This window comes from Mobula hypostoma, chromosome 4, assembly GCF_963921235.1.
Source record: "Mobula hypostoma chromosome 4, sMobHyp1.1, whole genome shotgun sequence".
In the NCBI taxonomy this organism is placed as follows: Eukaryota; Metazoa; Chordata; class Chondrichthyes; order Myliobatiformes; family Myliobatidae; genus Mobula; species Mobula hypostoma.
In genome coordinates this window covers 158,904,926-158,928,476 of record NC_086100.1, presented here as the reverse complement: position 1 = coordinate 158,928,476, position 23,551 = coordinate 158,904,926, and the positions used below count along the sequence as shown (strand labels likewise).

Sequence of the window (23,551 nt, the reverse complement as noted above, 5' to 3'; positions counted from 1 at the left end):
TCCTCTGGTGTACAGTACTCACCAACAGTGGCAGGTGTGTTCGCTCCGGGAGACGAGTGGTTGTTGTGGTGTCGGGCAGCTTTACATAGATAACGTGTTTGGTTGTGATCATCAGGATAATATCAAGCACAGCAAGGGGTGAAAGAAGACTCACAGAACTCTTAGAACTGCTGGCAGCAGAAAGGTTACGGCGATTTGCGTAAAGTGGTGACGGTTGCTTGCTTAGCAGCATTTTGTTTTTCAGCATAAATTTGCTTGTAGGAAAGAAGGGTTGACGGCATTTTCAAAATCGTCTGTTGCTTGCAGCATCGGAGAGATAGTTCACCGTAACAAAAAATACGTACACCTTGAATGTGGATTACACTGGTCGAGTGGTTGAATCAGCGATGTTGTGTTAGGCGGCAGGAAACGCACTGTTATGTAAGGATGAATGCTGTCCAAATGTTTAGGATGGGCTGGCGCATTGTCAAGCAACTTAAGAACTTTAAAGGCAAGAATCTGTTCCCAGCAGTAGGTGCCGCGCTGTTTATAATTTCCAACTTTTTTTCCAAGTGTTAAAGCGGTTCTCTGCCGCTCGGCTGATGGCCCAAGACATGACATCGAACGCTTAGGAGGCATAATTAAATATTTCAAGCACAAAATCACTGCACCGTAGGTAAAACCAACAGAAGTTTAAGATGGCGCATCCACACCTTGCCAAAACTAATGCGAGAGTGGTGGGAGAGAGATTGTGAGGCGCGAGCACCTGACTTGTATTGGCGGGAAGCGGTGCTTCTTGTCCCAACAGTGAGACTGTGAAGCATGTGCACGTGACTTGTATTGGCGGGAAGGCAGTGCTCCTCGCATGACTGTGAATTTTGGACGCATATAACGAGACCTTGGTAGAAATAGGTTCCTCGCATAACTGTGAATCGGCATAGTCTGAAGACGCATATAACGAGGGTAGGGTGTATTCGATCTGGGTAGCCTCCAACTTGATGGCATGAATATCACTTCTCCTTCCTGTAAAAGTAATCCCTTGTCCTCCCCCTTCCCCTCCCCTCTTCCTCTATTCCACACTCTGATCTCTTACTACTTCTCATTTCCTATCATTTCCCTGTGTCCCTTTCTGCTATGGTCCACTCTTCTCTCCCTTCAGATTCTTTCCTCTCCAGCCTTTATCTTTCTTATCCACCTGGCTTCACCTATCCTCTTCTAGCAATCCTCCTTCTCCACCTCCCCCCCACCTTTTTATTCTAGCGTCTTCCCCCTTCCTTTCCAGTCCTGAAGGAGGGACGCAGTTCGAGATGCCGACTGTTTATTCATTTCCATGTGTGCTGCCTAACATGCTGAGTTCTTCCAGCATTTTGTGTGTGTTGATATTAATTGGAAGTTTGACTTACTCAGAAACAACTCTTTGACCCCTGGAAGAGTCAGCTGCTGTCTTAGAAAGTTGAGCTTGACAAAAAGGCCCCCTGGGCCCTGGACAGGGAATATTGATCTCACCATAAGTTTGTTAATTAGAGCATGCCTTCTACAGACATTTTTTTTTACCAACTTCATCAAAATCCATTCATTTAACAGCAACAGGAAGTATGTTGCTTGCATTATGGTATGTGTCTTTATGAGCTGGCTTCAGAGGTCACACCTGCTGAGCCAATGCTGACAGCTGCAGGAACTAGCAACCCATCAGTTGAGAATGAGGTATTGAAATTGGCATTGTCAGTTTCAGAGTGACCTTACACAGGGAAACTTGATAATGCCGTTATGTGAGTCTTACAATTGAAGAATACAATTTTTAAGCAACTTCCATAAGCAATAATAATCCACAGTCCTGCTTTAACTTTGTTAGAAGGTAGTTATACAATTTTTAGCTCAAAGTTGGTTCAACATCTGTCCTTTATCATAGAATTATGATATATTTTAAAAAGTACTTTAACTGTTGTAATAGTTATTTCTTTATATAGACTTTTGTACATTTCCTACAATTTAAGACCTTAAGTGATAGGAGTAGAGTTAGGCCCTTAGGTCCTTCGAGTCTGCTCTGCCAATTAATCACGGCTGATCCATTTCCCTCTCAAATCAATTCTTCTGAATTCTCCCTGTAACCTTTCACAACCTGACTTTCAAAAATCTACCAATGGCCTCCTTAAGTACACCCAATGACCTGGCCTCCACAGCTGCTCATGGCAACAGATTCCACAGATCCACCACCTCTGGCTAAAGAAATTCCTCCTCACCTCTGTTTTAAATGGACGCCCCTCTTTTCTAAAGTTGTGGACTCTCGTTCTAGACTTCCACACTATTGGACACATCCACTCTATCTAGATCTTTTAACATTTGATTGGTTTTCAATGAGATCCCTCTTTATTGTAGCAGGTACAGGCCTAGAGCTATCAAATGCTCCTCATATGATAAGCCTTTCTTTCCAATATCAACACATCCTTTCTTATATAAGGGGCCCAAAACTGCTTGCAATACTCCAAGTGAGGCCTCACCAGTGCCTCATAAAGTCTCAGCATTACATCCTTGTTTTACTAATCTTGTCCTCTCAAAATGCTAATACTGCATTTGCCTTCCTCACCACCAACTCAACCTGCAAGTTACCGAGGACTCCCAAGTCCTTTGTACCTCTGAGTTTTGAATTTTCTGCCTGTTTAGAAAATAGTCTATGCTTTTATTCCTTCTACCAAAGTGCATGACCGTACACTTCCTGACACTGTATTCCAGTTCCCACTTCTTTGCCTATTTTCCCTATCTGTCTACGTTCCTCTGCAGTCCCCCGCTTCCTCAACACTACCTGCTCTTCCAGTTATCTTTGTATCATTTGCAAACTTGGCTATATAGTCATCAATACTTTCATCCAAGTTATTGACATACAACGTAAAAAGAAGCTGCTCTGACACCAACCCCTGCGGAATACCGCTAGTCACCAACAGCTAACCAGAAAAGGCTCCCTTTATTCCCACTCTTCATCTCCTGCCAATCAGCCAGTGCTCTATCCATGCTAGTATCTTTCCTGTGATATCATAGGCTCTTATGTGCGGCAACTTGTTAAAGGCCTTCTGAAAATCCCAACATCCACCAATTCTCCTTTGTCTCTCCTGCTTGATATTTCCTCAAAGAATTCCAACAGATTTATCAGGCAAGAATTTCCCTTAAGAAAAGCTTGCTGACTTTGGCCTATTTTACCATGTGCTTCCAAGTGTCCCAAAACCTCATACTTAACAATCGACTCCAACATTTTCCCAACCACTGAGATCAGACTAACTGGCCAATAATTTTCTTTCTTCGGCTTCCCTCCCTTCTTGAAGGGTGGAGTGACATTTGTAATTTTTCAGTCCTCCGGAACCCATGCCAGAATCTATTGACTCTTGAAGATCATTACAAATGCTTCAACAATCTTTTCAGCTCGTCTTTCAAAACCCTGGGGTGTAGACCATCTGCTTCAGGTGACTTATCTACTTCAGACCTTTAGCTTCCCAAGCACCTTCTCCCTAGCGATAGTAACTGTACTCACTTCTGCCCCCTGACACTCTCAAACTTCTGGCATACTGCTAGTATCTTCCAGAGTGAAAACTGACGCAAAATACTTATTCAGTTCATCTGCCATTTCATTCCCCTCTATTACTACCTCTCTAGCATTTTCTAATGGTCTGATATCTAATCTCACCTTTCTTTTACTCTTTATATATCTGGAAAAAAACTTTTGCTATCCTCTTTAATATTATTGTTGAGCTTACTTTCATATTTCATCTATTCCCTTCTTATGGCTTTTTAGTCACCTCTGTAGGTTTTCAGAATCTTCCCAGTCCTCTAACTTCCCACTAGTTTTTGGTCTGTTATGCCTTTTCTTTTGCTTTTATGTTGGCTTTGAACTTTCTTTGTCAGCCACAGTTCTGACGTCCTGCCTTTAGAATACTACTTCTTCTTTGGGATATATCTATCCTGCGCCTTCTGAATTGCTCCCAGAAGTTCCAGCCATTTCTGCATTGCCATGATCCCTGCTAGTGGCCCTTTCAATTAACCTTGGCCAGCTCCTCTCTCATGCCTCTGTAATTCCCTTTACTCCCTTGTAATACTGATATATGTTACCTTAGCTTCTCGCTCTCAAATTGCGGGTGAATTCCATCATATTATGATCACTGTCTCCTAAGGGTTCCTTTACATTAAGCTCCCTAATCAAAACCAGCTCATTACATGACACCCGTTCAAGAATATCCTATCGCTAGTGGGCTCAACCACAAGTTGCTCTAAAAAGCCACCTCATAGGCATTTTCCAAATTCTCTGTCTTGGAATCCAAAATCAGCACCAACCTGATTTTCACAATCTACCTGCGTATTGAAATCTCCTGACTATCATAACATTGCCCTTTTGACATACATTTTCTATCTCCTGATGTAATTTGTAAGCCACATTCTGGCTATGGTTTGGAGACCTGTGTATAACTCCCATCAGCGTCTTTTTACCCTTGCAGTTCCTTAGCTCTACCCACAACAATTCCACATCTTCTGATCCTATGTCATCCTTTTATAATGATTTGATTCATTCTTTATCAACAGAGCCACCCCACCCACTTTGCCTACCTGCCTGTCCTTTCATACCCGTTCATTGCAACTCCGGTAGGTCATCAGTCCCAACAGTATCCAAAGCAGTATACTTATTATTGAGGGGAGCAACTACAAAGGTACTTTGCATTGGCTGCACATTTCTTTTTCCTCTCCTGACAGTCACCCAGGTGCCTGCCTGCTACCACCCTGTAGCTCCTATCTGTCACCTTCTCAGTTTCCTGTATGAGCTGAAGGTCATTGAGCTGCAGCTCCAATTCTGTTTTCACTTTGACATAGAAGAGTTTTTTCCTGTTGATCAGTGTTAAAAAAAAAGCCAAGTTAACTCTACTATAATTCAATGTTGTAAAACAATAAAACATGAAAATTTCCAAGGGGGGGAGCAAATACTTTTTATAGGCACTGTAACTGTGTGGCAAAAGCACAGTTCTAATGCCATCTTAAACTTGCTGATAGCTCTACTGTTGTTGGAGAAATCACAGGCAGCGATGAGTCAGTTTATCAGAAGTAGATATGTCACCTAATTGTGTAGTACCACAAATGCAATCTCTAGCTCATCATCATCAAAACTAAAGAACTCATTGTTGACTTCAAGAAGAAAAAGGAGGGTAAATGTGTACCAGTCCAGACTGGGGGATTCTTGGTGGAGAGAGTCAGCAGTTTTAAAATCTTGGGTATTAACATTGTTACATACCTCATGGATATCTTGTGACTGTCTTATGAGGATGATGTAATGGTTTTTTGGAGGTCACCTGATGTAATTTTCCTGCCGATGTGAGGTCACGTGATGACCTGTTCTCACCAGGTATATAAGTGTAGACCCCTGGTGACGCAGTTAGTTTTCCAGTTAGAACGTTAGCCAGATATTCCGCTCCACTGCGTATTTGCCTTATGACGCAGTTTCGATTTAAAACGGAGTTTTACGTTCTATTGTGAGGTACAAAAGTGCTAGACTGGCACTTTAACCAATTTCTGCCAGGTTTGTTGATGTATCTTTTCAGTAGTATTGGAGAGTGAAGACGGGAACCTGAAGGAGTCATTCGACGATTGAAGGGATCGACCTTTATTGAATTTGTTAAAGAAAGAGTGATCTGCATGAGATAGCCTCTGCTAAAAATGGCAGAAAAGACTGTGCAGGATCTAGTATCCAGAGGGAAGGTCTGTGCCTTTAAACCGTTTTATTTCCGTCGTTGTGAATCCTGTGGACAAGGCAGGATCCGGCTGGGACTGATGCGACGTCGTGTCTTTGAGGAATTCTTTACTTCAGGAAAGTCTCTCCTAATTTACTGTATAAATCTCTTGGACTTTCGAATTTACCATTCTAAGAACTGTGTTTGAATTTACCGCTTTAAGAACTGTTTTCGCATTTATCGCTTTAAGAACTAGTACTGAGTGGTGGTTTGTTAAATGGCCGCATGACAGTTTACTTCCGGTTAAGATTTTCATTTGTTTTTTTTTATATATTGAGCAGAGTTTGAAAAATGTTTGATTGTTTTTATAAAACCTGACTCAATTCAATTCTATATTCATTGTTGCCGGTCACGTGACAACATATCAGATGATCTGTCCTAAGCGCAGTACGTAAGGAAAGTGAACCAGTATTTACTTCCTTTGGTGGTTAAAGAGGTTCAGCTCGTATTGGAACTTTTACAGGTATACTGTTGAAAGTATCCTAACTGGTTGCATTATGCTCTGGTACAGCAATTTGAATGCACAGGAACATAAGAGTATTGGACACTGCCCAATACATCATAGGCACGTGTGTCTCCACTCTTGGAAGTAGCTCCAGGAAGTGTTGCCTCAAGAAGGCAATATCTATCAACAAAAATTCCTAACTCTTACGGCATGCCATCTTTTCACAGCTACTTTTGAGTGAGAGATACAAAAGCCTGAAGTTCCACAGTACCAGATTCAAGAACAGCTATTTCCCTTCATCCATTCGGTTCTTGAACCAACTGGTAAAATGCGAGTCAGTACATTTTAGCAAGACTGTGACTAGTGGTCATGTTTCACTTTGTTTGTACATTCAGGTTAGCATATCTGAAATAGGAAAGCAGAGAGGTGGGTGGACTAAAGTTTAAAAAAAGATTTTGTTTATCTAATATTGTGACCAGCTGGTGGCGCAGTGACATCAGCACCGGACTCCAGAGCGAAGGCTCCCGATTTCGAACCCAGTCGGTCCACTCCCGGGTATGCTTTCCATCTGTTCCGGGTTGAGTGTTGAGCTCGCAACTCGGCCTTGTAAAGAAAAACTGCGCTGTGAGAAGGACTCACAGAACCTTTCCTCCAAGACAACCACTTGAAAAGTGGTCACCAAGGCTCTGGCAGAGTATGGCACACAAAAAAAATATTGTGACCAAAGTAGGTAACTGCACATTCAGAACTAAAGAATTGCAAATGACAAAATTGACTTGACTTCTGGTCAAGATGGCGCCAGCAAACAACAATTCTTTGGGCGACATCTTTCAGATTGCTAATCTCTTCAATTATTGCACTTTTTCTACGTCTTCTGCTTGTTCTTTTTGTCTTGATTGTGTGTGACGGGAACTGTTGGAGACTGTGACGTGTGGTTTGGAATTCGATTGAATAATCTAGAGCTCTGCTGTGTCCAGAGAGGACTGAGAGCATGAGCTGCCTCATGGAGAAGACCAGAGGTGGGGTCCTGAAGAGCACGGAGAGCATGAGCTGCCATTTGGAAAAGACCTGAGACGGGGTGCAGGGTCATGAGCAATTCCATTTTAAAGTGTTTAGGAAGATTGAAGCATTGAGTTGAATGCAGAAGAGATCAGCGGTCAATCTCCATGGAGGTCATGGGGACAACAGTGGTTGGTAGCCGGGTCAGTGGCATTCTGACCCGGCGTGACAGTCACTCTTCATGGAAAGATTGAGTTTGTGCGGCTGCTCTCCTCGAATGCTGACAGGAGGATGTCTTCGAAATTCTGAGACTCATGTGATTATTGGACTGTAGTTTATATTGGTCTCCTTCAGCTTTTGGTGTTTTCTTTTTTGTTGCCGACTGGCAGATAGGCAATATGTTAGTTTTTGTGCAAGGGTGGAGTTGAGGATTTGGGATCTGATGTTCTTGCTGGTGTTTTTCTGTGTGGACGATCTTTTAGTTTTTTGTGTGAGAGAGAGGGGGTTGGGGGTCTTGATGCTATGGTTGCTGTTCTTTTCTGCGATGGAGGGGGCTGGGGTTTGATGTTATTGTCACTTTTTGTGTGAGGGAGGGGTGGGGGATTTTAGGGTTTGCAAATTTTGTTTCATTTTCGTATCACTGGAGGAGTTGACATCTTTTCAACAACTCTCATTTTTTTCTGAATTTCATGGCTATCTGGAGAAGATGAATATCAGAGTTGTATTGTACATGCATACTTTGACAATAAAAAGAACCTTTGAACCTTTGGTCCTGTAGGAGATCAGAATGGTAATCCATTCATGGAGCCAAAAAAGATGGCAGAGATCTTAAATGCATTTTTTGCATCTGTATTTACTGAGGACCCAGACACAGAGTCTATAGAAGTAATGCAAAGTGGCATCAACTTCACGGACTCTATACAGATTGCGGAAGAGGAGGTGTTTGCTGTCCTGAAGCAAATAGGGTGGATATCAGGGCCTGACAAGGTGTTTCCTCGTACCCTATGGGAGGCAAGTACAGAAATTGCTGGGGCCCTAGCAGAGATATTTAGTGACAGGTGAGGTACTAGAGGATTGGAGGATAGCCAATTTTGTTGCACTGTTTAAGAAAAATTCTAAACATAAACCAGAAAATTATAAGCCAGTTAGTCTGACATCATTCATGGGAAAATTATTGGAAGGTATTTTAAGGGACTGGATAGTAAATAATGGACTGATTAAGAATAGTCAGCATGGCTTTGTGCATGGTAGATTGTGTCTAACTAATCTTTTAGAGTTTTTTGAGGAAGTTACCAGGAAAGCTGATAGAGACAAGGCAGTAGATGTTGCCTACATGGATTTAACAAGGCAGTTGACAAGGTCCCACGTGGGAGCTGGGTCAAGAAGGGTCAGTCGTTTGGCATTCAAGATGAGACGGTAAATTGGATTAGACATTGGCTTTGTGGGAGAAGCCAGAGAGTGGTAGTAGATAGTTGCCTCTCTGACTGGAGGCCTGTGACTAGTGGAGTGCCACAGGAATCGGTGTTGAGTCCTTTGTTGTTTGTCATATACATCACTGATCTGGATGATAATGTGGTTAACTGGATCAGCAAATTTGTGGATGACACCAAGATCAGGGGTGTAGTAGTAGACAGCGAGGAAAACTATCATGGTTTGCAGAGGGATCTGTACCAGTGGGACCAATGGACTGAAAAGTGGCAAATGGAATTTAATACAGACAAGTGCAAGGTGTTGAACTTTGGTAGGACTAACCAGGGTAAGTCTTACTCAGTGAATGGTAGGGCACTGAGTAGTGTGGTAGAACAAAAGTATCTGAGAATACTGGTCTCTATAAACCTAAAAAATCAATTGCGTCTGAGCCATGTCCTCAAATGAGACCGCAGCTTGGTGCTATGTTGACCAATAGTACCTCTTATTCAGGTACAGAAAGGACCAGAGGTAAGAAGGAAATGCTTAGTTCCCACTACAATCAGAAAGGTTCTGCTCTGTTTAAAATGCACCAGCTTTACAAAACAATATGGGTTGATTCTGGTTCTTTCACTAATCTTGTGCTGCAGTTATGTGATTGGCACCAAGCATAGTATTATATTGCATGACTGAATGCTCCCTAGTGCATGTTAGAAATCTGCTTTATCTGAATAATCCAGACAGTAAGTTACATTTCCATAGTTCCGTTAATGTAGTAACATATGCCAAGATCCTTCATGGGACCTTTAGTATGCATAATGATGTGATTAAGCTCGAAGAAATGCAATTAAACTTGAGAGGGTGCAGAAAATATTCACAGACATGTTGCCTGGACTGGAGAGCTTGAGTTATAAGGAGAAATTGGATAGGCTGAGACTGTTTTCCCTGGAGAGGAGGATGCTGGTTGGTGACCTTATAGAGATTTATAAGATCATACAGGGCAGAGATAGGGTGGATAGTCACAGGATTTTTCCCAAGGTAGGGGAGTTTGAAACCAGAGTGAGGGATCTGAGAAGCATTTTTTTCTATAGAAGGTAGTGGATATACTGCCTGAGGGGGTGATAGAGGCAAGTACAATTCCAATGATTAAACAACACTTGGGCAGTTAGAAGGATATGGGTCAAATGGAGGTAGATGAGATTAGTGTAACTAGTCAATGAGTTAGTATGAGCAGGTTGGGCTGAAAAGTCTGTTTCTGTGCTGTATAACTATGAATCTATAATTCTGCTCATGAGGATGTTTTAAGACAGGTTGGAATATGGAGATCTTAAAGTACTACAGGGCTAAAGGTAGCTGCAACAATAGTGAGACTAGAGGGATGGGAATTTTAAAGTCAAAGACCAAGAGCTGTTGCAGAGCAACAAGGCAGAAGTGATGAATGAGCAATATGGTGCAAGAAGAACAGTATAATTTTAAGTGTTTGCGAATGATATAAAGTTTGAAACTAACCGCATTATGAAGCTGGACAAAAACGCATGCAAACTCTCTCACACGTCAGGTCCAGACAAATGGCATGAACCTCTGCTCATCGCTGACATATTTTGTGTAACTCCTAAATCAGCACATCCACTTGCTTACTGAAAGGTGGAGAGTCTGAATAGTGACTGTGCATTCCTGTTTGCAAAAATAAAAAAGGAGAGTCAGTGAATATTTGTTTACTTGAATCTTCAGGAGGCCCTTGACAAAGTGCTGCACATGAGGCTGTTTAACAAGATAAGAGTCCATAGTATTACAGGAAAGATAATAGCATGAATAGAGGATTGGCCGACTGGCAAGAGGCAAAGAGTGGGAATAAAGGGTTGGGTTGGCTGAGAGTGACTAGTGATGTCTGCATGGGTTGGTGTTGGGACCGCTTCTTTTCACACTATATGTCAGTGATTTGGATGACAGAATTGGTGGTTTTATCAAGTCAAGTCAAGTCACTTTTTATTGTCCTTTCAACCATAACTACTGGTACAGTACACAGTAAAAACGAGACAACGTTTTTCAGGACCAGGACTGCATAAAGTGCACAAAACAGTGCAGGCATTGTAATAGGCACAGTAGAGGGCGGAAGGTTGGTGTCAGTCCAGGCTCTGGGTGTTGAGGAGTCTGATGGCTTGGGGGAAGAAACTGTTAACATACTGTGGTCATGAGAGCCCGAATGCTTCGGTGCCTTTTGCCAGATGGCAGGAGGGAGAAGAGGTTGTATGAGGGGTGCGTGGAGTCCTTCATAATGCTGTTTGCTTTACAGATGCAGCGTGTGGTGTAAATATCTGAATGGCGGGAAGAGAGACCCCGATGATCTTCTCAGCTGACCTCACTATTCACTGCAGGGTCTTGCAATCCGAGATGTTGCAATTTCCGAACCAGGCAGTGATGCATCTGCTCAGGATGCTTTCAATACAACCTCTGCAGAATGTGGTGAGGATGGGGGGGGTGGGAGATGGACTTTTCTCAGCCTTTGCAGAAAGTAGAGACGCTGCGGGGCTTTCTTTGCTACGGAGCTAGTGTTGAGGGACTAGATGAGATTCTCCGCCAGGTGAAGAAAGTTGGTGCTCTTAACGATCTCTACAGAGGAGTTGTTGATGTTCAGCGGAGAGTGGTTGTCCTCCTGAAGTCAACAAACATCTCTTTTGTTTTGTTCACATTCAGAGACAGGTTGTTGGCTCTGCACCAGTCCATTAGCCGCTGCACCTCCTCTCTGTATGCTGACTCATCGTTCTTGCTGATGAGACCCACCACAGTCAGGTCATCGGCGAACTTGATGATGTGGTTCGAGCTGTGTGTTGCAGCACAGTCGTGGGTCAGCAGAGTGAACAGCAGTGGACTGAGCACACAGCCCTGGGGGGCCCCAGTGCTCGGTGTGATGATGTTGGAGATGCTGCTTCCAATCTGGACTGACTGAGGTCTCCCAGTCAGGAAGTCTAGGATCCAGTAGCAGAGGGAGGTGTTCAGGCCCAGTAGGCTCAGCTTTCCAATCAGTTTCTGAGGAATGATTGTGTTGAATGCTGAACTGAAGTCTATGAACAGCATTTGAATGTACGTGTCTTTTTTGTCCAGGTGGGTTAGGGCCAGGTGGAGGGTGATGGCAATGGTGTCGTCCGTTGAACGGTTGGGACGGTATGCGAACTGCCGGGGGGTCCAGTGAGGGGGGCAGCAGGACGAGCCTCTCGAAACACTTCATGATGATGGATGTGAGTGCAACGGGACGGTAGTCATTGAGGCAGGACACTGAAGACTTCTTCGGCACGGGGATGATGGTGGCGGCCTTGAAGCACATAGGAACAACGGCGTTGCTCAGGGAGATGTTGAAGATGTCAGTGAGAATCTCTGCTAGCTGGTCTGCACATCGTCTAAGCACTCTGCCAGGAATATTGTCTGGTCCAGCAGCCTTCTGTGGGTTGGCCTTGCACAGGATTCTCCTCACATCGGCCACGGTAAGACACAGATCTGGTCATTTGGAGGAGGCGTGGTCTTCCTCACCGCCGTGTCATTTTCTGCCTCAAAACAAGCGTAGAAGTTGTTCAACGCATCTGGGAGGGAGACATCACCAGCACAGGCAGGTGGTGTTGTCCTGTAGTTGGTGATGTCCTGAATGCCCTTCCACATGCGCCGCTGTCCTGGAAGTGGCTGTGGATTTGCTGGGTGTGTGCACGCTTTGTCTCTCTGATGGCCCGGGACAATTTGGCCCTCGCTGTTGTTAGCGCTGCCTTGTTGCATGCTCTGCAGATGGAGTCACAGGTCCTCAGCAGTGCACGCACCTCCACGGTCATCCATGGCTCTGGTTAGCGTGTGTAGTGATGGTCTTGGCCACAGTGATGTCATCGATGCACTTGCTGATGTAGCTAGTCGCTGATGCCGTGTACTCCTCTAAGTAGGTAGAGTCGCCATCGGTTGCAGCCTCCCTGAACACATGTTAGTCAGTGTGCTCAAAGCAGTCTTGAAGAGCAGAGATGGCTCCTGCTGGCCGGGTTTTCACCTGCTTCTGAACTGGTCTGGAGCGCCTGATGAGCGGTCTGTATGTTGGGATTAGTATAACAGAGATGTGGTCTGAGTAACCGAGGTGGGGGCGCGGCTCCACCCGGTACGCGTCGGGAATGTTTGTGTAAACAAGGTCAAACCTGTTCTCCCCTCTCATTGCAAAGTCCACTTTGACCAACTTTGCAGACAATACAATGATAAATGGCGAAATCTGTAGAAGGACTTCGACAGATTATGAGAATGGGCAAAGAAGTGGCAGATGGATAGAGTGTAGGGGAGACTATGGTCATGCATTTAGAAGAAATAAAGGTGTAGACTATTTTCTAAATGGAGAGAAAATTCAAAAATCAGAGGTGCAAATGAATTTAGGAGTCCTTGAGCAGGATTCCCTAAAGGGTAACTTGCAGGTTGAATTAGTGATAAGGAAGACAAATGCAATGTTAGCATTCATTTCAAGAAGACTGGAATTTAAAAGCAAGGATGTTATGCTGAAGCTTTGTAAGATATTAGACAGAGTGCACTTGGAGTACTGCAAGTAGTCCTGGGCCCCTTATGTTAAAAAAAAATGCTGGCATTGGAGAGGGTCCAGAGGAGATTCATGAGAATGATTCAGGAATGAAAGGGTTAACATAAGAGGAGTGTTTGATGGCTCTGGGCCTGTATTTGCTGAAGAAAAGCAGAGTGAAGGGGTATCTCATTGAAACCTATTGAACATTGAAAAGCCTAGATAGAGTGGATGTTTCCTATAGTGGGCTAGTTTATATTCAGAAGGCACAGCCTCAGAATAGAGGGCTGTCTATTTAGAACAGAGATGAGGAGAAATTTTCTTTAGCTAGACGGTAGTGGATCTGGAATTCATTGTGACAACATGCTGTGGAGGTCAAATCATTGGATATATTTAAAGCAAAGTTAATAGATTCTTGATTAGTCGGGACATCAAAAGTTATGGGGAGAAGGCAGGAAAATTGTGATGAGAGGGATAATAAATCAGCTGTGATGGAATGGTAGAGTAGACTCAATAGGTTGAATGGCCTTAAGTCTGCTCATACGTCCTATGGTCCTATTGTCAAAAATAGCTCTTTTCTAAACTGATTATCATTTTCCTGTATTGGAGCTGATGCTATTACTGTATAAATATCTTTTCTCCAAATTATATCCCATGTCTTTATTTTGCTCCATTATGACCGTTTAAGTGTGAGCAGGCTAGCTGTTTGGATTTGGCTTTAATTGTTGGTTTGGATTGTAATTTTTGGTTGTACGTGTAGACATTATTGTCATCCAGACAGGATACTACGTTTGTTCTTAAACAGCATGAACTATAGAAGATGTTCAGAATGGGTCTTTTACCCCATCTTCTCAGACAAATTGAAACTTATGGGGCAAGTTCACTCAAAGGGTGATGTGTATATTTGATGAACTGCCCAAGAAAGTGGTTGAGGCAGGTTCCATAACAATATTCCAAAGACATTCGGATAAGTTTATGCGTAAGAAGGATTTAGACTGGTATGGGTCAGTTGCAGGCAAATGTGACTGGCTTTGTGGGCACCATGGTCAGCATGTACACTGGGCCCAAGGGCCTGTCTTCATTCTGTATTACTCTGTGACTCTATGACCCTGTGCTAGTCACTCTCTATAGTCAGGTGGTAGTTCACAGCTAAATTTGATGCATTTCAATGATCAATGACAATTAAAGCTATAATGTTACATCTTCCAGTAAGATAGGTATTACTAGTCACAGCTGGTCTTCGCCTGTAATCAGTTTATAGTTATGCTGCTAAGGTTGGATTGTAGCAGTAATTGCATGCTGAGTAGAAATAGTATCAGGACCTGCTGGGCCCAATAGGTAGTTCCTTTGTTGTATATTATATTTAATTTTATACACTAGTGTGTAAGTAAGTGTGGTTCAAAGTATCAAAGTGCCTCCTGTATTTAAAACTTGTTTTGGCAGAAACGCTGAGAAGTAGAGACAGATACTCATACAATTATTAATTCAGGTAAGGACTCAGTATAGTAGTAGCTGGGCGTTATTATTCATTTCTGAAATTCAGAAGCAGTGAGCAATGCACATGCTACATCATTCTGCATATTCTGTTCAAATTATCCTGGCCACTTCTATCCCATAGTTCACAGCAAAATTTAAGGATAAGTACTCATTATAAAATGCCTGATTAGCAGTTTTCCCTTTATGCTTAACTTAAATATTGGGATCAAATTCAGCGTTCACCATCTTTCTGTTCCTGAAGGGTTGTGCTTCTCAGTTGTCAGGGGTGAAACTAGGTGTGACTAGAGTCAAAGGGCTCTAATTACTCCGATGCCTTGTGTTATGCACTGTTGTCAAACCTCAATGAGAGGGTTATGTTTCTTTTTGCTTTTTAAAAGCTCAGTTTAAAAGTTTAACTCTGTCTGATCCACTGATTTCTATTCTTTATGATGCCTACCAATAACACAGTGAAGAAAAGGAGCGCAATCCAGACACAGCAAGGTACAGGGTTTCAGACTCATTGATGTTGATTTTCTAGTCCAAATCCCATGTAATTAGTTAGAGAGTTTGTGTGAATAAATGTTATTGAGCTTTGCCATGTGTATAGTGTCATGCCTTTGGCTTCTTCGTCTACCTTTATCTGCACTAAAAGAAGAGAAGTACCATTATTAACCTTTTAGATGGCTAGGTATTGACTTCTTGTGCTGTCTAGTGATAGACTGGAATCTAAATAAACCTTTTCAGTTCTAGGATTTAGTTTTATTCACCAGCCTCTGGAATTAACACATAAAGTCTTTCTCAACTGCTATTCTGTCCTTGATGTGAGTACACTGGTTTCCATATCCCAGCAACTTCTTTTGGTTGAACTCCATATCCTAACTCTAAAGTCACAAAGCCTTGAGAGCAGACATTAGTTCTTTGCCAAAGATTTGAGTATTACAGGTCAGGAGCGAGGCATCCTCTCCAGAATAATTTGCATAATTTTACGACAATAAAATCTAGCTTAATCATGTCCAAGTACCATGCGAGAATATTTTCTGCCTCTTTACTGAACATCACTACTTTAATCCAACCTCTATAAACAAATATTTGCTTGAAAATAAAAATGAAAAATGCTAGAAACATTGAACAGGTCTGCAGAGAAATAGAGTTAATATAGCAGATCAAAGGTACTTCATCAGAGCTGTTCACTTTCAGGAGTTTCTGTTTTCATTTTTGATGACAGAGTTTTTACTTGCAGCATTCACTCTGCTTTGCTTATCACCAATGCTGCCTGACCTTTTGAGTGTTTCCAGTATTTTATGTTCTTTATTCAGATTTCTTGCGTCCATAATTTTTTTTGGATTTTCAAACAATGTGGTTTTGGTGTCAAATTTGATTTGATAATATTCCTGTCTGACATATTGCAACCTCTTACGGAGGTAATATGAATGCAATTTGTTCTTGTTGAGAGTAATGATATGTAGTGCAAGATTGATAATGAACTGATAGTTAATCAAGGAAGTAGCTTCTTTCCGACTGCCAGATCAGAAGTCAAATCATCTTTAACATGGTGAAAACTCAAAAATTTGTTAGGCTACCTACAATTTTCTCCCCCTTCTTCCCTTTCCACCATTGCTCCTCCTCACTCCACAATCATTTCACCCGCTGTAACCTTTGACCCCCCCCCCCCACAAGTGAAGGACTGATTCACTTCTGCTTTAAATATACCCAATGGTTTGGCATCCACAGCTGTGTGTAGCAATGAATTCCACAGATTCACCATCCTCTGGCTAAAGAAGTCCCATGTCATTTCTGTTCTAAATGGACATCCACCTATTCTGAGGCTGTGTCCTCTGGTCCTATACTGCCCAACTACAGGAAACATCCTCTCCATATCCACTCTGTATAGGCCTTTCAGGATTCAAACTTCAAACTTCAAAGTAAGTTTGTTATCAATGTATGTATATGACACCATATACAACCCTGAGATTCGTTTTCTTGTGGGCTGACTCAATAAATCCAATAACCATAATAGAATCAATGAAAGACTGCACCCAACAGGGTGGGTAGCCAGTGTGCAAAAGACAACAAACTGCAAATACAAAAGAAAAAAAGAAATAATAATAATAAATAAATAAGCAATAAATATTGAGAATATTGGATGAAGAGCCCTTGAAAGCGAGTACATAGGTTATGGGAACAGTTCAATGGTGGGACTCAATTGAAGTTGAGTGAAGTTATCCCCTCTGGTTTAAGAGCCAGATAGTTGAGGGGTAATAACTGTTCCTGAACTTGGTGGTGTGAATCCTGAGGCTCCGGTACATTCTTCCTGATGACAGCAGCAAAAAGAGAACATGACCTGGGTGGTGGAATGAGGTCCCTGATGACAGATGCTGCTTTCCTGCAACAACACTTCGTGTAGATGTGCTCAATGGTGGGGAGTGCTTTACCCAAAATGGACTGCGCCGTACCTACTACTTCTTGTAGGATTTTCTGTTCAAGAGCATTGGTGTTTCCATTCCATGCTGTGTTACAGGCAGGAACATACTCTCCACCACACATCTGTAGAGGTTTGTCAAAGTTTTAGGTGTCATGCTGAATCTTCATAAACTTCTAAGAAAGAAGAGGCGCTGCCATGCTTTCTTCATAATTGCATGTGCATGCTGGGCTCAGGACTGGTCCACTGAAATGCTAACACCAAGGAATTTAAGGTTGCTGAACTTCTCCACCTCTGATTTCCTGATAAAGTCTGGTTCATGGACCTCCAATTTCCTCCCCCTGAAGGCAATAATCAGCTCCTTGGTTTTGCTGACATTGAGTAAGAGGTTATTGTTGTGGAACTACTCAGCCAGATTTTCAATCTCCCTCCTATATGCTAATTCAGCCTATGACAGTGGTATCATCAGCAAACTTAAATTGGAACTGTACTTAGTCATAAATATAAAGTGAGTAGAGTAGGGGGTTCAGCATACAGCCTTGTGGTGCACCTGTAATGTTGGAGATTGTGGACGAGATATTGTTGCTCTTCTGAACTGACTGGTGGGCCTGCAAGTGAGGAAATTGAGGATCCAATTGCACAAGGAGGTCTTGAGGCCAAGGTATTGAAGCTTATTGATTAGTTTTGAAGGTATAATGTTATTGAATGCCAATCTGTAGTTGATTATGAGCATCCTGATGTATGCATCTTTGTTGTCCAGGTGTTCCTTGGTTGAGTAATGGCATCTGCTGTCTATGGGTTTCAATGAGATCTCCCCTCTTTCTTCTTACCTTCAGCGAATACATGCCCAGAGCCATCAAATGCTCCCGATGTGTTAACCCCTTCATTCCCAGAATCTTTCTAATTAACATCCTCTGGACCCTCTCCAATGCCAACATGTCTTTTCTTAGATAAGGGGCCCAAAACTACTCTCAGTACTCCTAGTGCAGCCTGTCTAATGCCTTATAAAGCTTCAGCATTACATTCTTGCTTTTATATTCTAGTCCTCTCGAAATGAATGCTAACATTGTATTTGTCTTTCTTACCACCAAGTCAACCTGCAAGTTAACCTTTAAGGAATCCTGCATGAGGATTCCCAGGCCCCTTTGCAATTCTGATATTTGAATTTTCTCCCTGTTTAGAAAATGGTGTGCGCCTTTATTCCTTCTATCAAAGTGCATGATCATTGTCTTCCCTACACTATATTTCATATGCCACTTTTTTGCCCATTCTGCCAATCTGTCGATGTCTTTCTGCTGACTCCCTACTTCCTCAGCACCACCTGCATTCCATTATCTTTGTATTATCTGCAAACTTGACTGCAAAGCTATCCATTCTGATGTCAAGTAGTTGACATATAATGTGAAAAGAAGCAGTTTTAACCTTGACGCCTACAGAGTATCACTAGTCATCAGTAGCCAACCAGAAAAGTTCCCCTTCTCTCTCACACTTTGCCTCCTGCCAGTCAGCCAATCTTCTATCCATGCAAGAATCATTCTGGTAATCTTGTTAAGCAGCCTCATTGGTGGCACTTCGTCAAACGGAAAAAAAAAACAAATCGTACAAACATTCAAAAGTAAAGAAATAACATTATACACAGAGTCCCCAAAAGTGAGTCCTCGGTACTGTGCCAATGGTAGTCCTCAAGAGCTGTGTTGATGGCCACATGCCACAGCTGAAAAGTTAAACGCCAAAGCATCTCTATCAAATTGCACCAATAGTTAAAAAAAAGTAAACAGGAAACATGAGGAACTCGAACTGCAGAGTCCCCAAAGCATATCCACAACTGCAGAGCATATTCAGCTCTGAGGAGAGTACGTCTAGAAGCCGGATGGCTGCTGAGCAAAAGCCACTCCCAAACCTGGCAGTGTGGGACCCGAGACCACTGCATGACAAGAGACATCGGTCAAATGCAGACACATGGCACTGAACTTCTATTCGTTTTCTCTTCTTATCCTCAGCGATTTTAATTGGCAAGGACTAATGGATCTGACCACGGGTTCCTGTACCGCCATTAGGAATCAACACTGAATCCCATCCACACCATTGCAGAAGCACCAGATCATTCAGTCGGCCCAGAAGTACATTCTTAAAAAGGTAATTACAGGCTGCAGTTGTTGGTAGTTTGGAAGAAGAAGTGCAACATAGTTAGAAGAAGAAGAATATCCAGTAGATTTCATTAACTGTCGCAGTTGGTCACTGGTGCCATCTTTCTGGAAGGTACATCTTCCAGAAAGGAGAAGCCCTAGTGCGCTTGCGCCGGTCGTGCATGCAGCCTGGTACAGCCGTTCCGATCTATACTTACTTTCTTCTTCTTACTTTTTAATTTACGTTATTTTTTGTATTTTTTTTTCTCACGGTAACACGTCGAAGCTGCACCCTCTCTAACATGCTGGTAGAGAGAGTTTTATTTGGGTTTTCTTTAGCGCTGGAAATGGTTACATCCCAACATGCGGGACAGAAGCAAGGTCGCATTGTGTATTCCACGGACCAGCAAATGCTGGCCGGTTTAGTGAGCAGAGTGGCTGACACCCCTGCTGAAATCCGGAGGAAAACACACAGAGGATGCAGAAGGGGATCACAAAGCTGAGGAAAGAGGACCGGGTCAAGACAACAGAGACTTTTGGAGAAGAGGAGTTTGGTGGGTAATACTGTTCCGCCTGACCGGAAGTGCACTGAGAGTGGTAGGCGTAAAGGAGTTGGATGCTTACTGTTCTGGCTAACAACAGATGGTGCAATCTGGAGCATATTACGATTGAGGAACGTGTTTGCAGACTGGATATTGAACTTTTTACTGTTGGACTTCGGCCACATTCCACCGTGATACAGCACTTGGCGGCACGGGAGGTCGTTCCTGCCTGTGGCCATCAAACACGCAGCTCCTCCCGTGGGGGGTTAGACACCTTGAGCCAAATAGACTGGTCCTGGACTTATTTTCCATCTGGCATAGTTTGCATTTTGTTGTTTGATTGTTGGGGGTTTTTTGTAGTGCTATATTTACGCTCTATTCTTGGTTGGCGCTTCTGTAACGAAAACAAATTTCCCTCGGGATTAATAAAGTATATCTATCTATCTATCTTCCATGGTACATCTGTAGAAACTTGCTGAAGTGACATCAAATCCCCTCAAACTCCTAATGAAATATAGTTGCTGGCATGCCTTCTTTGTCATTGCATCAATATGTTGGGCCCAGGATCAATCTTCAGTGATATTGACACCACTTGAAACTTCTGATCTCACTCACTCCTGTATGCCTCATCACCATCTCAGATTCCGCTGACAACAGTTCTATCATTGGTAAATTTTTTGATGGTGGTTGAACTGTGTGTAGACACAGAGTCATGGGTGTAGAGAGAGTAGAACAGGCTAAGCACGCATCTTGAGTTGTGCCTTTGAAGAGGAGACATTATTTCTGATCCACACTGACTGTAGTCTCCTGATGAGGAAGTCAAGGATGCAGTTACGGAAAGGAGGTGCAGAGGCCCAGGTTTTGAAGCTTATTGATTATTACTGGGGGCGGGGGGGGAGTGGGGGAATAGTGTTGAACAATGAGCTGCACACAATAGACAGCAGCCTGTTGTAGGTACTGCTGTTGTCCAGGTGGTCCAAGGCTGCGTGGAGGGCAGGTGAGACTGCATTCGTTGTAGACCTGATGTGACGGTACTTGGAGTTGAGGGACAGATTAATCAAGATAATGGCTCAAGAGCCTTTTCAATTTTTATGCTGCTACCCTAAATGCAACTCAGCATTTAATTTCAAACAAGAGAAAATCTGCGGATGCTGGAAATCCAAGCAACACACACAAAATGGTGGAGAAACTTAGCAGGCCAGGCAACATCTATGGAAAAGAGTAAACAGTCGACGTTTCGATCCAAGACCCCTCATCAGAACGCATGATGAAGGGTCTCGGCCCAAAACGTTGGGCCTGTTGAGTTCCTCCAGCATTTTGTGTGTGTTGTTAGCATTTAATTTGTTGACGGTCCAAGATTTAACATTTTATTGTTCTTCATTTAATGAAATTATGGATATGTGATTTTATTTTGCAAGCCATTAATAATGTCTATCAAACATTTCATAAAAGAAGAAACTCTTGAGTCAGAGTAGTAATTGATTATCCTAATTTTATGACATGAGAAGTTTTTGGAAACTCTTTGCTGTAAACCAGGGGTAGGCAACCTATGGCCTGCGAAGGTATTTTGACTGGCCCGCGAGTGATTTTTCCTTATTCTGAGTGTTTCACGCGACCACACTGATGGACATGCATGGCAGCTTGTTACACTGGCCCCAGGATCCGTTCTGTTTCAAACCAAACACTGGTATATACAAATGACGGGAAGGCAGACTATTAATATTTATTAGATACTCTCCGCGCATGCGCAGGTTTTCAGATGGGATCGTTCAAATTTGTAAACAGAAACAGCGTCACTCTGTTTTAACAAGAAATCCACGCTAGATATCCAGATATTTACGTGTGCTACGATACTTGTGGAATAACTCATGTTTCAAAATAAAATTGAAGAAAAAAATTCCAATGGCAATGAATGCAAAACGCAGGAAGGTAGACACTGAGTGCCAAAATTTCCAAGACACTTGGGCACTAGATTACTTCTTCATCGAGCAAGCTGGGAAACCAGTTTGTCTCATTTGTCTAGAAAATGAGACAAAGGTCCAAGTTTTCATCTCATTTTGCTGATTTTGCTTGACTTCTATAGAAAATATATTCATCCAAATGGGAAGTATCCTAACTTAGTGGACCATGCAAAAAAAATGACATTGTTTGGCAGTACTTCTCTGTGTGAGCAATTATTTTCAAAAATGAAGCACACCAAGAACCATTTGAGAACAAGATTGACCGATGCCCATCTGGATGATGTCTTGCTCTTGTCATCAACAAGTTTGACACCCAATATTGAGAAGCTTTTAAGCAACAAACAGCATCAAATTTCACATTGATTTATTGACTGTTGTATTAAAATGTAATTTACCACCATTCAATGCATCATGTTCATACATTTTATGTTTAAAGATTCTTTGTGTCCTTTTAATAGATTCAAAAGATGCCTTGATTGAAATAAATTGCAACTAAACTGAGTTCTTTGATTACTAATTGACATCCTTGGTTAAGCACAAATGATTTTCTAGCATGTGTTATTCATTAATTTGAGACAAAACATAACTAGATGTAATTAAATGGATAATTCCCATATTTCAAGTTTTTTATGGCATTAACCTGGCCCACCGTCTGCTCATTAATATGCGATCTGGCCCACAGAGGCAAAAAGTTTGCTGACCCCTGCTGTAAACTTTGCATTTTAATTACAATATCACTGAGATTGAAAGTTTAATATACTACTAATTATAAGATAACTGTTGTTTATCATCCTGTCTGTACACCCAAAACAGTGACTGCAAAGCTGAAAATGTATGGCACCTGTTGACTGAAGTATGTCTGATTTTGCGCTGATAAATTTTTGTTTCTGCATTGACCTGTTCTCACAGGAAATCTCAGCTCTGAGCGTGCCCTAAGGAAGCAGCAACAGTTAGACAACATAATCTCCATTGTGACAAAGTTGGCCAAACCTGGTGATACAATCGTTGATTTCTGCAGTGGCGGGGTATGTAATCTTAAGATCTTTACTAACTTTAATGATCATAGATTTATGCAGATTGGAGCAAGCCATTTGGCACACTATGCCATGTAGTGGGCAGCCATATATTTTAATCCAACTTCCAGCACTTGACCCAGAGCTTTAAATATCAAGTGATGCACGTGCTCGTCTAAGCACATCTTAAATGTTGTCAGTGACTCTGCTTCCACCACTTTCTCTGGCAGTGCACTCCAGGAATTCACCACTCTCAGGTAAAAAATGTCTTTATCAGTTCCCCTCTAAATCTTGTAGCCCTTACCCCAAATTCAAGTCCCCTCGTTTTAAACTTTCCTCCATTCGCTCCTATCTATACCCATTGTAACTTTATGTACCCCAGTCATGTCCCCTCTTAAACCCCTCTTATCCAGGGAAAGTAGACCTTGCATCTCCAATGAAAATGTTCATCCTTAGGCAACATTCTGGTGAATCCCCTCTACTCCTTTCTGGTGCTATCACATCATTTCAGTGGAGTGGTGACCAGAGCTGCACACAGTATTCCAACTCAGATCTGACTAATGTTTTATAAAGTTGAAGCATTACCTCCTTGCTGTTGTGTTCAGTGCTGAAATTAATGAAGGCCAATACCCATATGGCCTTCTTAGCCATGCTATCAACCTATCCTGCCATTTTCAAGGATCTTTGGATTTACATACCAAAGTACTCAATTAAAGTATTAAAGTTTGGGGGGGGGGGGTGGCGTAGGACCTTACAATTTATAATAAAGGTCCTGGCCTCATTAGTATTCCATAATGCATCACCTCATATTTATCATTCTTAAATTCCAGTACCTGCCATTTCTCAGCCCACTTCACCATCATATTGATATCACCTTGTACCCTACTACAATACTCC

General features: G+C 42.4%; 1 protein-coding gene and 1 long non-coding RNA gene across 5 annotated transcripts in view; one reads left to right on the top strand and one right to left on the bottom strand.

Annotated features, from left to right (window-relative positions):
• Nucleotides 1-23,551, top strand: part of gstcd (glutathione S-transferase, C-terminal domain containing) — a 222,097-nt gene that overhangs the window by 147,817 nt on the left and 50,729 nt on the right. For all 4 annotated transcript variants that reach the window (XM_063046825.1, XM_063046823.1, XM_063046824.1 and 1 more), the window contains one exon: nucleotides 22,551-22,666. In XM_063046825.1, the coding sequence (XP_062902895.1) occupies nucleotides 22,551-22,666 (116 nt within the window). The remainder of the gene's footprint in view (nucleotides 1-22,550; nucleotides 22,667-23,551) is intronic.
• Nucleotides 1-23,551, bottom strand: part of LOC134345715 (uncharacterized) — an 81,273-nt gene that overhangs the window by 27,545 nt on the left and 30,177 nt on the right. The window lies entirely within an intron of this gene.